This window comes from Arvicanthis niloticus, chromosome 19 (assembly GCF_011762505.2).
Source record: "Arvicanthis niloticus isolate mArvNil1 chromosome 19, mArvNil1.pat.X, whole genome shotgun sequence".
Taxonomy (NCBI): Eukaryota; Metazoa; Chordata; class Mammalia; order Rodentia; family Muridae; genus Arvicanthis; species Arvicanthis niloticus.
Window position 1 is genome coordinate 6,545,197 of NC_047676.1, and position 19,306 is coordinate 6,564,502.

General features: G+C 39.8%; 1 protein-coding gene across 1 annotated transcript; it reads left to right on the top strand.

The window, feature by feature from the left end:
• Nucleotides 1-800: 800 nt before the first annotated feature.
• On the top strand, nt 801-18,657 carry LOC117724036 (uncharacterized). Its single transcript, XM_076916348.1, is given in 5 exon segments — nt 801-935; nt 10,772-10,898; nt 12,197-12,292; nt 13,655-16,605; nt 16,608-18,657. Coding segments are annotated over 5 exon segments (3,267 nt in total). The 5' UTR covers nt 801-899; the 3' UTR covers nt 16,665-18,657.
• Nucleotides 18,658-19,306: the final 649 nt, after the last annotated feature.

The window sequence follows — 19,306 nt, forward strand, 5'->3', positions numbered from 1 at the left end:
TGAACTTCAAATACTTGCTTTTTTTTTTCCTGGCCATGTCCCTTCATGACAGCTTAGTCCTCTTTCCCCATTCTCCCTCCTTTTCCTGGTCTCTTCCTTCTCTCTCTTGTCCACTCCCTACCAGGTAACTCAAAACCCACCTACCTCTAATTCCTCCAGTAATTGGCTATAGCCAATTTAATTTATCCAATAATTTTAAATTAAGGAACAAGGTTTGCACAATAGAACCTTGTAAATGTGAGAATTCAGTGGTAGGTGCAGACCTTCCGGTAGAGAATTTAACATTACAATACATAACCAAAAGACCAAACCTCTACACATACACTGTTGGAAAACTAGCTAAGCTCAGAAATGCTAAATCCTTGTGGTTGCTGACAATGCTCTTCACTGCAGCATTCAGGAGGAAGACAGCCCAGTCATGAGCTCATTCTCAGCAGCCATGCCAATCAAGTGTCCAGGCGACTGTACTCCTTGTTGAATTTTCCATTTGGTAGTAAGATTGTATAATTAGATCCGAGCTTTAAAATCACAGTGTTTTAGCAGAGATAACAAGGAAATGCGATAAACATCACTGTGAAAGGCTCAGCTCACAGGCTAACATCGCATACTGTGACCAAGGACTTTTAAAAAGCCCAGTTTCCGTGGCTGCTCATATGCTGATGCCTGTTTCTCTCTGACTTCAGCTGCTCACTCACCACTGGGCTAGAATCCAGGCAGTGCACAAAACCTCTTCCTTGGGGTCCTGGAAGTCCTTCCAACTGACTTGTGGGAAATGTAGTCCAGAGTACCGTGACGTCATCAGAAAGGGCCATCTGAAGCGAACTTCCTTATTCTTCAAATTTCACTCCTCCTCAAATGTATGCAACTGTCCTGTTGAGCACTGCGTTTGGATCTCTGACATGGAGGTTGGTGCAGGGAGCAGCGCCATCTTTCAGGTCTGAGGAACTGTGCAGGGTGGCGGTTCGGGCGTGCAGGGAGCTGACTTGGGGTGTTGTAAGACAGGGGAAGCTGCTGACCTGGAGGTGCTGTGCTGACCTAGGCTGGGCCACTGCTCCTGGGCACAAGCTTGAAGGGAAGAAACTTGGAAACAACAGGATGGTCAGGACAGCCTGGGTCTGCTGCCTGCCTGTGCCTGAGATGCTGAAGGGAGCGCACTCATCTTTGCTGGGGAAATGCGCTCTCCCTAGCTGACCCCTGCTCACATGGCTGTAGTCAGATTCTCGGGACATACAGAACACGGGGACATCTAGCGCCCTATGTACTTTCTGTCCTAGAGACGACTCCTGGTTTGAGCTCAAACAGCTTCCTAAAGTTCCTAGTGTCCAAGGAGCGAGAATACTGTGAGGGAGGGCAACTGATGTGTGGGGTGTTAGTTCCTTTTCCTTTGGAATGAATTGTTAGACTCATAGATGCCTCGGTTCAAATAAGAATTTCTAATACACAACTTTGTGACCTGAAACATCGCAATACATGGCTATTTAGCCACAGAATAATCTTGTAATTGGTATAAACCTGCGTTTGCACAATTCAAATAATTAAGATTTTACCCTTCAGATGAAAAATCACTAGACAGTAATACCTCAACAGTTCTGAGTATGTGTTCTGTCCAAAATTTAGACTCCTTTTCAGATGTAAGAGATGACTTGGAGTGAGGAAAAGTTCTCTGGGTGGGGCTGGAATGTCTGAAAGAGAAGGAGGAAATAGGTTTGCTAATGTGCCGGGATGTGTACATTGTTCTCTAATCTGCCAGGATAGGTACATTGTTGTCTCTTCCCGTGCTTTTCTTCTGGTTGTTCACATTATCAGCAGTGCCTGAACTCTCTTAAATCTTCTCTGTCCCTAGATGTGACAGTCAGGTTTACTCATGCACCCTTAATAGTTTTAGAAAGAATTCTCCAAGTTCTTCAGTTGTGTTTGAAAGACTGTAAGAGAGGGCTGGAGAGATGGCTCAGTGGTTAAGAGCACTGGCTGATCTTCCAGAGGGCATGAGTTCAATTCTCAGCAACCACACTCACTACCATGTGTAATTGGATCTGATGCCCTCTTCTGGTGTGTCAGCCACAGAGTGCTCATATACATAAGTAAATACACTTTTTTAAAGCTGTAAGATAAATTTCGAAAGCCTGGCACACTTAGGGTCTTACGATTTACACATAGAAGATTTCTGTTCATGCAAAAGGCATAGTTCTCCTCTTGAAAGGTTAAGAGAATAGTTTGGTCCAAGGTCATTTGAGTGGCCATGATCTGAAAACATAGATTTAATTTAATCCAAATTCCATGCCCCAACATGGAATCAGTTTAATGGTTTTACAGAATAATGTTATTAACCAAGGAAAGTTTGAAATATATTGGTGTGTGTCTGATAGAGGCACATACTATGAGACATGGGAAATATTCTATTCACCTAAGATACAATCTGATGAGATTTTAGCTTTTGGACTGATAGAAGCGCATGTTCTGCAAAGTCAGTGGGTTTGGAGAGGCTTTTATCTTTAGTCACAAGCTGTGTGGTCCACTACAGAGTGAGGCAAGGACTGTCCCTGAAGAGAAAACCAGCCCAAGGTAAGACAGCTGCCCCTGAACCTGCAAAATTCCAAGTTCTGCCCCTCAGTGAACTTCCACATGGACCATCAGTCTCCGCACACACAGACTCCTTCCAAGAGTTTTGCATTCAGAGCCAGACACATAGTTTTATGTGTTTGCTTTTTCAGATTTTCTCTTTTACAGCCCCTCCCCCTACCTCAGGTGATCTTGCTTATATTGTCACTCTTCAGTCAAAGTGTTAGTGAGTTGGAACCTGGCTTATGGCATTGAAGTCTACTCTCAGGGAGCATGGGCTTCAAACCACCTTGTCCTATCTACTGGAATTTTCAACGAGTTTCTAACCATTTCTAGAATAAATAAACATTTCCTAGTTAATGTTGCTAATCTGTAGGAAAAATATCACAGTACATGGAGTCAGGAATCATGTGCTGCCTTGTACATCAAAACACATTTCTTACACTGTAAAGAGGTTACAGCAGTGTGCTCATATATGGTTTATAGGCACCAAAATATTCATCCATATTGTGTATTAAACACATCTATGACAGAAAAGTGAACTTAAGCCTATCTGTGACTCACTTCTGTCATCTCTGCATTTTGAGGAGGAGTCAGGAATCCTGAAGTTCAAAGTCATCCTCTCCTTCATAGCCAATTCATTGTGAAGCTAGGCGACATGAGTCCCCACATTTTTACGATTCTTAAAACATAGTATATTGGGTGTAGTAATTCCTTCTGTTGCTCTCAGTTCTGAGCACCAGTGACCTGAAAGAAATCCATCCAACTGACAGCTTCCTAATCCTGAAACCTCACAATCTAATTTTTCTCTAGCATCCTTTTGTTAATGACTTGTGTTGAACATTAGGATGTTGTCTGCATTTCACTGTGTGGGGAAAACATTGTTTGCCTTGCTTGACTAGCAGGAATGTTAGCCTTCTTTGTGTACCGTTTTCTGTCATGACCCCATGGGGCTGTCTGACTTTACCTGAAAATTTTCAGAACAGCTGACTCTGCAAATGGAAAATGACAACCTCATCTACCATGTCCTTCACAGGTGGCATCACCACCATCCAGACAGTCAACTGTCCAGGTGGGATTCCTTCCTCTTCCTCAGGGGGGACTCCAGTCTCCTATGGGGTGCAGTTCTGCCCTTTTCCTTGCAGGCTCTTTTCACTTCATCCTTATGTTACTGTGAGTGATGGTGTGAATGAAGGACTCACTGATTTTAACAGACTCAGGCAGGAACCTTGTCACGTTTGACAAGTTCTGGGAAACTCTGAAGGGTCCTTGTGTTGGGTGATGTCATTCAGTTCCTGGTGATGACTGTCTACACGTCAGAGGCCATGCATAGAAGACAGAAATCTAATTAGGACAAGTCAAAAACGAGTAAAGAATAAACCTGAGGGGCACAGGTTGCTGTCATTTTCTGCCTTTAAGTTAAAATATTTCTGTCAGTGAGTTCAAGGACACCTCTTTCTTTCTTTTCCATTCATTTGTGTATTCACTTTTCATCCCATCACAGCCCCCCATCTTCTCTCAGTCTCCCCTCACATAGCCCCTCTCCCCCATGCACCACTCTCTTTGAGAAGGGGAAGCCATCCCCCTTTCCCAACCCCTGCTTGCACATTAAGTCACTGGAGGAGTGGGCACACACCTTTCCAGTGAAGCTATATGAGGCAGCTGAGATAGGGATGAGGATCTTCAGGCAGGCAACGGAGTCAGGGATAACCACTTCAGTCACTGGGAGAATTACATGAAGGCCAAGCTGCTCTTATGCTACATATGTGTGGGGGTGAGGTGGTAGGCCTAGCCCATGTATGCTCTGTGATTGATGGTTCCATCTCTGGGAAGCCCCAAGGGTCCAGGTTAGTTGACTTCCTTGGTCATTTGTGGAGTCCCTACCCTCTCCTTTTGTGGAGTCCCACAATCCTTCTCCCAACTCTTCCACAAAACTCCCTCAGCTGTGTCTAATGTTTGGCTGCAGGTCTCTGTGTCTGTTTCCATCAGCTGCTGGGTAGGTCCCTCAGAGGACAGTTAGGCCAGGCTTGTCTGCAACCCTAACAGAGTATCAGTAATAGTTCTTACCAATGGGAAGGGTCTCACGTTGGGCCAGTCACTGGTTGGCTATTCCCTCAGTCTCTGCCTCATCTTTGTCCATGCACTCTTGTGGGAAGGACAGATTTTAAGTTGAAGGTTTTGTGGTTGGATTGGCAACCTCATCTCTCCACTGGGAGTCCTGCATGGCTACAGGAAGTGACCACTTCAGGCTCGATATTCCCTCATACTAGGAGTCTCAGCTAGTATCACCCTTATAGGCTCCCAGGAGCCTCTCCCATCCCAGGTCTCCAGCATGTCACAGATATGACACCTTTCCTCAACCTGGCCCCCCACCAAATGTTACTCACTCCTATGGCCCTCTCTGCCAAGCTTTCACTGCACCTGATCTCTCACCCACATATTCCTCCCCGTTCCCTTCCACTACCACCTTCAGCCTCCATCCACTTGGTGACTATTTTATTTCCCCTCTGAGTGAGAATCAAGCATCCTCCCTTGGGTCCTCCTTTTTATTTAGCTTCTTTGGGTCTGTGGATTGTGTCATGGTCATCCTGTACTTTGTCGCTAATATCCATTTATAAGTGAGTACATACTATACATATCCATTTGGTTGTGGGTTACCTCAGTCAGGAAGATGAAGTGGAAGTTTCTAGTTTCGTTAAAAATCCGTTGTCATGTGGTGTTTTGCTGGAAGCTGTCTTGTCTGAGGGCATGTGATGTTTTGCTGAGAGCAGATGCTTGAGAAGGTAGGTGATGTTTAGAGAGGAGATAAATCAAACCCTGCAGACAGTGAGAGGATGCTCTTGCATTGATTTGACTTGCAAAGCTCTGCTGGTTTTCACTACATAGAGAGAAATGCACCAAAGAACTTCTGTGGTTTTCTGGCTGCTTCTTCTGTTTCCTATGAAGTCAGTGGTTCCTTGTGCTGTCTAAGTTGGATCTTACCACCTGTACTGATTCATGTTTGGTGTTTTGAAATTGGACTGGACTGCTGATATCCTGACAACAAAGAATGGAATTGCCTCAAGGAACTACTTCTAAACAAGTCCATAGCCCCTGCTTCCTGGTAACCTTTTTAGTCCCCTACCTCTGGTATGTGGGCTAGAAGGAAGGTTGAAACATTAAAGAACTCTACTTAGAGTAAGATTTGAATCTAAAAAAAGTTTTCTAGTTCAATCAATTTGCCTGTAAACTGCATGATATCCTTGTTTTTAATAGCTGAGTAATAGTCTACTGTGTAAACGAACAACAATTTCTTCATCCATTTGTCCCTTGAGGGACATCTGTTGTTACCAGTTTCTGACTGTTATGAATAAAGCTGCTACAGATGTAGTTGATCAAGCGTCCTTGTGCTGTGGTAGAACATCTTTGGGGTATATTCTCAAGAGTGATATCGCTGAGTTCTGAGGTAGAACTATTACCAATATTCTGAAAAAACTACCACATTGATTTCATAGTGATTGTATAACTTAGCACTCCCACCAGCAGCCAAGGAGTGTTCCCATTGCTCTGCATCCTTGTCTGTATGTCTTGAGTTTTTTATCTCCGCTATACTGCTGGGTGTAAGGTAGAATCTCAGAGTCACTTTGATTTGCATTTCCCTATGACCAAAGAAACTTTTTAAAGTGTTTCTCAGCCATTAGAGATTCCTCTGATGAGAATTCTCTGCTTAGCTCTGTACCTCAGTTTTTTTTTTAACTGGGTTATCTGGTTTGCTGGTGTCTAACTTGTTGAGTTCTTTATATATTTGGATATCAGCCTTCTGTGGGATGTAGGATTGATGAAAACCTTTTCCCATTCTGGAGGCTGCTATTATGACAGTGTCCTCTGCCTCACAGAAGGCTTTCAGTTTCCTGAGATCCCATTCATTCATTGTTTATCTTAGTGCCTGAGTTATTGGTGTTCTGTTCAGAAAGTTGTTCCTATATCAGTGTGTTTAAAGCTACTCCCCACTTTCTCTTCTAATAGATTTAGTGTAGCTGGGTTTCTGTTGAGGTTTTCAATCCACTAGGACATGAGTTTTGTGTAGACTGATGAATATGAATCCGTTTGTATTTTTCTACAAGCAGACATCCAGTTAGAATTGCACCATTTGCTAAAGATGCTTTCTCTTTTCCATTGTATGGTTTTATCTTCTTTATCAAAAATTTAGTGTCTATAAATGTGTTGGTTTATTTCAGGGTCTTCTTTTAGATGCCATTGATCAAGCTGTGTGTTTCTGTACTAATACCATACAGATATTTTCATTATTGTATCTTTGTAGTTCAGCTTGAAATCTGGGATGATGATTCCTCTAGGAGTTCTTCTATCGAACAGGATTGTTTTAGCTATCCTGGGCTTTTTTTTTTTTTTTTTAATATAAAGTTGAGAATTGTTCTTTCAAGGTCTGTAAAGAATTGTGTGGGGATTTTGATGGGAAGTGCATTGAATCTGTAGATTGCTTTTGATAAGATGGCCGTTTTCACTTATTTCCCTGATTTCTTTCTTAGCCTGCTTATTGTTTGTATAAAGGAGGGCTAATGATTATTTTATTTTTGAGTTGATTTTGTATCCAGCCACTTTGCTGAAGGTATTTATCAGCTCAAGGAATTCTCTGGTGTGGTTATTGATGTATACTATCATATTATCTGTAAATAGCTATACTTTGACTTTTTCTTTTCCAAATTGTATCTCCTCGATCTCTTTTAGTTATTTTTATTGCTCTGGCTAGAACTTCAAGTAGTATATTATAGAGACATGGAGAGTGTGGACAGCCTTGTCTTGTCCCTGATTTTAGTGGAATTGCTTTAAATTTCTTTCCATTTGAGTTGATGTTAACTCAAGATTGTACTGTATATTGCTTTTATTATGTTTAGGTATGCATTTCATATCCCTGATTTCTCCAAGACTTTTAATATGGAGGAGTTTTGGATTTTTTTCAAAAGGTTTTTCAGCATCTAAGGAGGTTGACAGGTAACTTGGTTGTCTCATTTTGTTTATATAATGGATTAAGTTGACAGATTTGCATATATTAAGCCACTTCTGAATTCCTGGCATGAAGACTACTTGGCCATGGTGGATGATGTTTTTGATGTATTCTTAGATTTGGTTTGTGAGTGTTTATTGAGTATTTTTGCATCAATGTTCATAAGGAAAAGTAGTTGAAATACTCTTTCTTTTTTGAGTCTGTGTGGTTTAGGTATCTGGGTGAGCTCTGCTGGGTTTGCCCAGAGTGCCTGCAGGCTGGTAGGGAGCTGGGGTTGACACTCCAAGGTTACCTTTCAGATCCATATTTACGTTCGTCCACTTCCTTAACTATTGCCTCACAATTTCCCCTTGAGGTCATATGTACCCTCCATTCTCTTCCTTATGCTCCCAAACAGCACCCCCACAGGGGTTCATGGCTTCATGACCAGCAGAATAACACAGCAGGGGAGGCGGGAAGGCAGTTTACACAGGGCAACTCACTAGCAGTTGTTTGTTCAAATGGGGGAGTCTGATGTCCACTTGTTTGTTTTAGGCACAGTCACACACTAGCACAGTTAGGTGTAAACTCCTCTGGTAATAATTACCTCAGTCCTGTAAGCACAACAAAACATACCTAAATGTCCTCGAGGAGCGAAGTTAGTGAACTATGTATCATAAGTGACTAAGTAGACTAGTAATCAGCTCTAAGCTTTGTATGGAAAGCAGATTTCCCATTCCTTCCCTTGAAGGAACAACCCTCTAGTTTTACATTCTGTAGCACTTTCACCCAGAAAGCATATTGAAGTTGGTCCAAGGCTTTTCTGCCCGTCTTGAGATGCCCATGTGTTTATTGCTTATAAGACTATGTCATTTCTTGCATTTATTGACTTGCATATGATGAACTATCCCTGCATTTAAGGGATAAACCCAACTTGGTCATGGTGGATAGTTTTTGACATGTGTCTGTATTCTCTTTGCATTTTTTGGTGGTGTTGTTGTTTATTGTTTTTTCTTTTATGGCCTTCCCGAAGATCATATTTATGCCATTGCTTGGGGATTTTTCTCCTTCATGTATGCCTGTAATGCGAAGATTTGGTCTTTTCACAGTGTCTAACATTTCCTGTATATTTCCTTTCATTGTCTTTAGTAGCTATGAGATGTTTCTTTATACCTTTAAAAAATGTTTGTAGTCTTTGATGAAGTTTATGATTGTACGTTTAAAATTTGGGTCCTAGTGTTCATCAAGTAATGTGTATTAGCAAATGTTTCTAGAAATCTTGTAGAATACTGAGTGGAAATGCTAGCATGATCTTTTATATTGTTTTTCTATGAGATCTGGTCATATATTTTTAGGAAAAACTACAGGCATGACATAACCGTCAGCCTACATGCTGCAAAACTAATTGTTGTTTTATTAGTTTTGTGTGCTGACTTAATAACAGCTTCCTTTATTCTTTTCTGGTATGAAACAGCTCTATATTCCTTAACCCAAATACATTATGTTTCTTTATATTCTCCTTTTCAGTGATTTTGGGGTTATCTTAATGTGGTTACAAATGAACATCTTTAGTTTGAATGAATTTTAACGACATCATAAAAGTAAAAGAATTAGGGAATTGCCATACACAGTTTTTTTCTCTGTTATGCTAGTCAATTCACAGCTTAATTTGTGATATTCAGTGATGTTACAGGACGCAATATGGTCATTTGTGAAAATATGGTTGATGTTAGATTTGTTAGTACAGATCAAAGAGAAGAAAGGCAGGAAATAGGCTGAGAACAACAGATGAGGCTACACACAGAGATGGGCACCAATCCTGGAAATGGGATGGGGGTTGTGTGAAGGGAGAAACCTGGCTTGAACCTTTTAGAGACACAGGTGAGGGGCTTGGGAATGAGGGAGAGGATGCTGCTATAGGAGCTCCATCCAGGTCTGCAGTCTCTCCTTCCTGGTGTTGTCTGCTTAGGCAGACAGATTTTCATGCTGTCCTAAAACATTCCTCTGTGGGTTGTAGACAAAGTTGAGGAAGGTTAGCTGTATTCATAGAGGAATCCTGTCTTTAAAGGCAAGGCTGTTATCAGGTAGGACAGGGCATTACTGTTTCAGGTATGAATAAACAAGTCCTACATGCTGTGTGACTGTACTTCCTGTGCTTTCTGACTGACTTACCTATACCAGGAGCTTGTCTGGCTGAGATCACTGGACCTGATCCAGTCTGCTTTGTAGTAAAGCAGGATTGCTTTCATGTCTGAGAGGTTGTCTGATCTTCTCTAAATGGAGTTATGGACAGTTGTGAGTGTCCATGAGGCCTCTAGGAATCAAACCCCATGTCTTTTGGGAGAGTACCCAGTGCTCTTAACTACTGAGCCATCTGTCTAGCTTTAACACACTGTTTTTAGTTGCCCTCGTTCTCCATTTTATGGTTCTCAAAAGCATTATATAATGGGAGTTTCTAGGACCTTCTGTCATCCACTTCACTTAGAGATGGGTCCTGTGTTACCCCCAGCATCACAAATAATATCTTAGGGATATCTTACCTATATCAGAAGTTCTTCCGGCTCTGCTCTCACTCAGAGCCTCATTTAGATTTATATGCAGAAGCACATGATGTCTCTTTGTATTTATGTTATTATTGATGGTGATAATTAGCCTGATGTGTAAGTTAATTGTGGTTATGTCTATCCCAGTTTAGCTTCCAAATGAATGAGACTCACACTATGATTTATTTATTTGACTTTTGCTCAATTACTGGGGGATTACTCCTAATCTATTTTTCTAAAGCTAGACTGGCTACTTCCCCTGCTGTTCTCCCTAATTTCTTGCTGATTGAGTCTTTCCTGAATTATGTCTGCTCCATCCATATTTCCTGGAGGTTGGGCATCACTTCTCTTGAACATGTGTTATTGATCCATCATGTCTGATGGAGACCTCATGTCCTCCCGTCTTCTTCTCTCTATTTCCCATTCTCATCATTATGTTCCTTACCTTTGACCCCCAGCCCAGTCACTGAAGCCCTACCAACCTCTATTTTACCCCATAATTGGTTGTTGTCAGTTTTATTTTACCAATAGTTTAAAATTGGAGACCAAGTTTTACACAATAAATACTGGTGTACGTAAGAGTTTGCTTGTCTTATGTCTACCAGATCTTGTGGTAGCATTTGAGCACATAGAAGCACCAGATCATTCCCCAACAATATGTGGTATTTCCTCTATTTTTGTTTTTCAGGATATGCTGTCATTCAAGGATGTGGCCATTGAGTTTTCTGCAGAAGAGTGGGAATGCCTTGGTCCTACTCAGTGGAAATTGTACAAGGACGTGATGTTGGAGAATTACAACAACCTTGTGTTCCTGGGTGAGGATAGCTTCCATGAAGAACTTTTTTTTTCTCATAATTTCATTCATTTACATCTCAAATAACATCCCCCTTCCCGGTTACCCCATCCCATCTGCCCTCTCCTCCCCTCCCCCTTTGCCTCTATGAGGTTGCTCTCCTACCCACCAACCCAGTCCCACCCCAGCTCTCCAGCATCAAACCTCCACAGGACCAAAGGCCTGCCCTCCCATTGATTTCAGATAAGGCCATCCTCTGCTAGTTATATACCTGGAGCCATGAACGCCTCCATGTACATTCCTTACTTGGTGGTCTAGTCCCTGAGAGCACTGGGCCAGCTGACATTGTTCTTCTTATGGTGTTGCAATTGCCCTCTGCTCCTTCAGGCCTTCGCCCAGCTCCTCCACCTGGGTCCCCAAGCCCAGTCTGATGGTTGGCTGTGAGCATCTGCATCTGCATTGGTCAGGTGCTTTCAGAACCTCCCAGGGGACAGCCACACCAGGTTCCTGTCAGCAAGGGGCTCTTGGCAACGGCAACAGTGTTGAGTTTGGTATATTCAGATAGGATGGATCGATCCCCAGGTGTGGCAGTGCCTGACTGGCCCTTCCCTCAGTCTCTGCTCCATTTTTTTGTCTCTGTCTTTCCTTTGGACATGAACATTTCTGAATTAAAAAACTTTGAGATTGGTGGGTAGCCCCATCCATCAACCTGGGGCCATGCCTATCTACTGGAGGTGATTTCTACAGGTTCTGTCTCCCCTTCACTGTACATTTCTGCTAATGTCATCCCCATTGGGTCCTGGAAGCCTCCAATGGCTACTCCCAGTTCTTTATCCCTCACTGCTACATATTTCCATGAAGAACTCTTAATTAATTGTCAGTATGAAAGTTGCTCCCTTTGTACAGTACTTCATGAGAGCCTGTGCTTCCAACTGTGAGGGATATAGCGCTACTTTTTAGGATAATTAAAATTATTTATATACCTCAAAACTATTAAACTATTTCTTGCGTTGATTCCTCCTCTCCCTACCCCTCTTATGTGTCTCATTTTTTTTGAAAGTAAGTGGTACACCTTGCAGAGACTGTCACACACTTTGGTTTTAAAAGTCATCTTTGTAAATAAGGGATATGAATCTCTGGACCCAGAAGTACTAAGTTTTTCCTAAGGGTTCTGATGTGCCCATCAGAAAACATGTGAAAAACAAATCTTCTGTACTCCTTTATTGTATCTTCTCATTCTTTATATACATAGTCCTGAAAAGGACATTTTATTTCCCAGGAGATCACACTAATAATGTTGTTTCCTTTTTCCACAAACAGGTCTTGCTTCCTCTAAGCCATACATGGTCACATTTCTGGAGCAAATACAAGAGCCTTCAGATGTGAAGAGAGGAGCGGCTGCGGATGTGCACCCAGGTGCGTCAGGAGGAGGGTATCAGTGAACAGAGGAGGAAATTCTAAGATCTAATATAAAGCTATTGAGACACAATTTTCCGGTATAAATCATCTTTTAAAGCTATGATTTTCTGTCTTTTTCTGTGAGAAGACATTACCTAACATTAAGGATGCATTATGTCTAATAAGCTGTGTTTTCTTCTACCATGAGATTAACTTGTGTTCCCCATGACAGCCAATGATCTGCCATTTCTAAGTAATATAATATTATATATATATATATATATATATATATATATATATATATATATATGTATATGTATATATATATACATATATATATATATGATTTATGTACATGTATTTTTAAAAGTGAAGATTTGTCTCTATCCCTGGCTAGCTCCAAAATGAAAGAGACAGAAACTATAACATTTATTTGATCAGATTCACAAGACAATGACTGGGTAGTTAATGGCTCATTCTAATCTTCTTAGTTAGTCTGGCTGCCTCCCAGACAAAATAATCAGGATACTTGCATTTTTTTTATTGGGCTTTGGGTGTCTTTACATAATGGCTCTCTGGATTCCGTCCTTGTAGTGAATTCTTTCCTTCTCTCTGTGTCTTCTACCCTATGATGGCAGATGTCCAACTCTTTCCTCCCTACAATTGATCTATTGGCTGATCAGTTTTATTGACAACTTAGATAATAACATGGGAACAAGTTAGATAACATGGGAACACAAACATGAAAAGGGACATGCTTAGAGTAAGATTTACAGTACGATGTGTGGTTGGCAAGTAGATACAAGGCAGAAAAATCAATGTTTGGACAATGCGAGAATAATCTTTACATCTGCACAAACACATCATGCCTAAAGATATGCATTAACTTCTTTCTTGAACCCTTGAGATTTATTATATATAACTTTGAAAACTAAACTTTACACTAATATGTATATCATATACATATATTGTTTATAATATAAAATACAAATTTATTTTTTATTTGGGTGTTTCCAAAGGTAGACTGTTTTATACTTTGCTTTTATATAGTCATAAAATTTCTGTATTTGTGTAAGGGAATGATTTGCATTTACTTAATGAGTTTTGTTAATTTTATGTTTTTCTTTCTATTTGACTTTGATTAATCCTTTGTTTCCATTTCTCTGTTGTCATGGTCTTATTTTTCAGTGGAAGGCTACATGATTTTCGCTTCTGTGTTTTAAATTAGGCTTCATTGAATACAGATATAAAAAATTGAATGTGGCTTCTCATTTATAAAGACAAATGAGAGTATGAGAAAATATTAGTTTTTAAACAGAAGCATTGTAAATTTACAGAATTCTGTTTACTTTTATTAATTTCTCAATCCTTCCTCCCCAGGGGGAAAATGCTGTACATGCAAAGAATGTGGCAAAGTCTTTGAGTGGACCAAAGTGTTTCAAAATCACCAGATAATTGATTTAGGAGGGAAACCCTATAAATTTGAAGCATGTGTGGAGCACTTCCATATTCCATCATTAAGTTCTGAAGAGACAAGAATTCATACAGGAGAAAAACCTTACGAATGTGAAATTTGTAGCAAGGCCTTCTGCATTCCATTATTACTTTCTGAACACAAGATAATTCATACAGGAGAGAATCCCTACAAGTGTGAAGTGTGTGGCAAGGCCTTCCAACATCCATCAAGACTTTCCAGACATAAGAAAATTCATTCAGAAGAGAAACCATACAAGTGTGAAGTATGTGGCAAGGCCTTCCACTTTCCATCATTACTTTTGGTACACAAGAGAGTTCATACAGGAGAAAAACCCTACAAGTGTGAAGTGTGTGGCAAGGCCTTCCATTATCCATCAATACTCAATAAACACAAGCGAATTCATACAGGAGAGAAACCATACAAGTGTGAAGTATGTGGCAAAGCCTTCCACATTTCATCATTTCTTTCTAAACACAAAATAATTCATAGAGGAGAAAAACCCTACAAGTGTGAAGTGTGTGGCAAGGCCTTCCATTACCCATCAAGACTTTCCAACCATAAGAAAATTCATACAGTAGAGAAGCCATTCAAGTGTGAAGTGTGTGGAAAGGCCTTCCGAGTTTTATCACTACTTTCTAAGCACAAGATAATTCATACAGATGAGAATCCTTACAAGTGTGAAGTGTGTGGCAAGGCTTTTGATTATCCATCAAGACTTTCTACCCATGCAAAAATGCATACAGGAGAGAAACCATACAAATGTGAATTATGTCCAAAGGCTTTCCGTTCTCTGTCATCACGTTCTAAACACAAGAGAATTCATACAGGAGATAATTACTATAACAGTGAAGTATGTGGCAAGGCCTTTGTTTACCAGTCAAGACTTCCTAAACATAAGAAAGTTTGTACAGGAGAGAAGCCCTACAAGTGTGAAGTATGTGGCAAGGCCTTCCATGTTTCATCACTACTTTCTAAACACAGGACGGTTCATACAGGAGAAAAACTGCACAAGTGTGAGGTATGTGGCAAGGCCTTCTATTATCCATCAAGACTTTCCACCCATAAAAGAATTCATACAGGAGAGAAACCATACAAGTGTGAAGAATGTGGAAAAGCCTTCTGTTTTCCACCATCGCTATCTAAACACAAGAGAATTCACACAGGAGAGAAACCATACAAGTGTAAAGAATGTGGGAAGGCCTTCCGCTTTCCATCATCACTATCTGCACACAAGAAAATTCATACAGGAGAGAAACCCTACAAGTGTGAAGTTTGCAGCAAGGCTTTCCATTATCCATCATTACTTTCTAAACACAAGATAGTACACACAGGAGAAAAACCCTACAAGTGTGAAGTATGTGGCCAGGCCTTCCATGTTCAATCAAAACTTTCTCACCACAAGATAATTCATACAGGAGAAAAACCCTACAAGTGTGAAGTTTGTGGCAAGGCTTTCCATTATTCATCATTACTTTCTAAACACAAGATAATTCATACAGGAAAAAAACCCTATAAATGTGAAGTATGTGACAAGTCCTTCCATTATCCATCAAGACTTTCTAGCCATATAAAAATGCATACAGGAGAGAAACCATACAAGTGTGAAGTATGTGGAAAGGCCTTCTGTTCTCCATCATCACTTTCTAAACACAAGAGAATTCATAAAGTTGAAAAAGCCTACACTTGTGAAGTTTGTGGAAAGGTCTTCTGCATTCCATTATTACTTTCTAAACACAGGAGAATTCATACAGGAGAGAATCACTATAACAGTGAAGTACATAGCAAGTTCTTTGTTTATCCTTCAAGACTTTCTAAACATAAAAAACTTCATACAAGAGAGAAACTATACAAGTGTGATGTGTGTGGAAAGGCCTTTGATTATCCTTCAAGACTTTCTAAACATAAGAAAATTCATTCAAGAGAGAAGCCATACAATTGTGATGTATGTGGAAAGGCCTTCCATATTGCATCATTACTATTAGTTCACAAGGGAATTCATACTGGAGAAAAACCCTACAAGTGTGAAGACTGTGGGAAAGCCTTCTATTATCCATCATTTCTTTCTAAACACAAGAGAATTCACACAGGAGAAAAACCATACCAGTGTGAAGTGTGTGGCAAGGACTTCCATGTTTCATCATCACTATCTAAGCACAGAATAATTCATACAGGTGAGAGGCCATACAAATGTGAAGTGTGTGGAAAGGCCTTCCGCTTCTCATCATCACTATCTAAACACAAGAGAATTCATACAGGAAAGAAACCCTACAAGTGTGAAGAATGTGGCAAGACCTTCCATTTTCCATCTTTACTTTCTAAACACAAGATAAGTCACACTAGAGAAAAACTCTACAATTGTGACTTATGTGGCAAGTCCTTCCATTTTCCATCATTACTTTCTAAACACAAAATGATTCATACAGGAGAAAAGCCCCACAAGTGTGAAGTGTGTGGCAAGGCCTTCCATTATCCTTCAAAACTTTCCAACCATAAGAAAATTCATACAGGAGAGAAACCGTACAAGTGTGAAGTATGTGGAAATGTATTCCGTTTTCCATCGTCACTTTCTGAACACAAGAGAATTCACACAGGAGAGAATCCATACAAGTGTGAAGTTTGTGGCAAGGCCTTCTATTATCCATCATTACTTTCTAAACACAAGATAATTCACACTGGAGAAAAACCCTACAAGTGTGAAGTGTGTGACAAGGCCTTCCATTACCCATCATTACTTTCTAAACACAAGATAATTCATACAGGAAAGAAACCCCACAAGTGTGAAGTATGTGGCAAGGCCTTCCATTACCCATCACGGCTTTCCAAGCATAAAGCAATTCATGGAGCTAGAGAGATGTCTCAAGAGTTAAGAGCACTGGCTGCTCTTCCAGAGGTCCCAAGTTCAATTCCCAGTAACTATGTGGTGCCTCACAACCATCTATAATGGGATCTGATCCCCTCTGATGGTGTACAGGTGTATATGCAGATAGAGAATTCATATACATAAAATAAATGTTTAAAAAATATTGATGGTATGTTACCTAGTGCCGAAAGAAAATAAAATTCATATTGGAAAGAAACAGTACTAAATTATGTGGAAAGGCCTTGAATTTTATCATCACGTTTGGTACACAAGAAAATTCATTCTGGAGAAAATCCCTACAAGTATGTATACTATATGGCAAGGATTTCCATTGTCCAGCATTATTTTCTAAACACAAGAGAAGTGACTCAGCAGAGAAACCCTGCAAGTATAAAGTATGTATCCAGGCCATCTCTGCTCAACTAAAACATTAAGGATCATCAAAGAATCCATTCTGCAGAGAAACCATACAAATCTAAAGAATGTGGCAAATACTTTAGAAGTTCCATAGCATGTTCCAAACATAGGATAATTCCTACTGTAGACAGATATTACAATTGTGGAGAATATGGCAAAAACTATTACCAGTCTTCTGGTCTTAAACAACATTCAAGAATTCATCTGTGAGAGAAACCACACAAGTGTGAAGTTCCAAGGTCTTTATTAATTACTAAGAACTTGTGAAACACCTCATAATTCATACGAGACTGAAATGCTACATGTGAAAAATGTTGCAAACCCTTTAATAAACTTTCTTATATTTATCAACACAAGGTAGTTTGAACTGCAGTGAAATAATACAAATATTAAAATATTCATAACATGTTAACACTTCTTCAGACACTAAAAGTTATCAAAAGCTTTCTGCTAAATAGAAATCATGTAAGATTGAGTAATATGGTAAATAAAGCCTTTGGAATCATTCACACAGCCATGTCAAAGGTACAGCTGTCAGACTGTTCTCTGGATTTGGGGCTGATCCATTCTTGCTATCTTGTGTTTCTTTTGTTTTAGAATCAGAACACTTCTATACCATTGTGTTGCAAAAGTAGTCACTTGTTTTTATGTTGTAAGAGATCACAGATAAGAGATTGCCTTGAGTCTCACATGACACATGGACTGTGGTCTTTCATAGTGTTGTCATTGTTAAGTACTCTGTGCACCTTTCTAGTTGTAGCCTATTTTACTTATGAGGTGAGAGTAAGGTTGTGGAAAAGGGAAGAAATGTGATTAAATCTCTGTGGCTAAGGCTAGCATGAGTTTGGGAAAAAACTTAACTGTCAGCAAGACCCATAGCCATGTTAGTATTCCAAGTACCCGCAAAATAGGGGTAATTATTTGTAAAGATTTTTCTCTGACCTTCATGCATGGGCTCCCACATACATACATACATACGTATGCCCAGACAAAATAAACCTAAATTATGTTTTTTAATTATGTTTGTCTTTCATGCAGATGGGTCATAAAGTAATTGCTTATATTTTGTTAACTTCATGAGTTCTAGCATCATGTGAGGAGCAAGCCTCTGTTGATTTGCAGGACTTTTCTTGATTAGTTTGTTTGATGTCAGAAGATCTGGTGATTGCGGTTTGAAGCATGTGCAGGAAATGCTACAGTATAAGAAACTATCCTGATAATTCTGCATCTGTCTCCTGCTTCCTGACTAGGTGGAACATGATGAGCTTCTCTAAGTTCCTGTTGTCATAACTTTTCCATCATGTATTGTGGTTGGATTAGAATTGCCCTCAGGGTTCATAGATTTGAATCTTAGTCATCAGGCAGTAGTACTTCTTTAGAAGGATTAAGAAGTGTGGCATCATTGGAATAAAGGTGTCACTGGGGGTTGTATTTGAGGTTTCCAAAGCTCAGACCCCAGTGTCCCTCTTCATACTAACTATGGATCAACATGTACAATTCTCCGTTACTTCTTGAGCATCACATCTGCCTGCATTCCACCGTGTTCCCTAGCATGCTCCGTACAATGATGATAATGTACAAAACTTCTGAAACTGTAAACAAGCCCCAATAAATGCTTTACAAGAGTTATCCTGGTTTGGTGTCTCTTCATAGCAATAGAACACTGAGTAAAATACCATGGTAGACAATGACCAAATTAATGATACAAATTAAACCCTTTAACTTGCTCTTGTGTGAATATTTTATCATGGTCATGAAAAGACTTACTAAATCTTCTGGCCAAATGCAAGTTTCAATGTGACATTTAATACCTATGAATCGTGTACTTTCGCCCCTTTCCCATTTTTGTCCTCCATTTACCCCATTCTCTGTGAAAAATGTTCCTTCTCTTCACCTGTATTCATATATATATATTGCATTTTCAGTGTTAAATAAATTACTTTGATTTTGAATTGATTTTTCTGTAGGGTGAGCAACATTTCATTTTTCCACAGTTGGATATCTAGTTTTGGAGCAGTGTTTGTTGTAAAGGCTGTTGGTATCAGAATGTCTTCTTTGTTTTTGTTTTATGTACAAGTCTTTCCCCTCCTCTGGTAATGTTGCTCCTGTATTTTGTTTGCTTCTGGGGGCTATTATAAATAGCCCTGATGACTTTTTTTTCTCTAATTACATTCTCAGCAAGTCAGTTGTTGCTGTTATTTATATAAAGGCTAATGATTTCTATATGCTTACTGTTTTAAACTGCCATTTTACTGAAATTAAATTCATGAGATTTTTA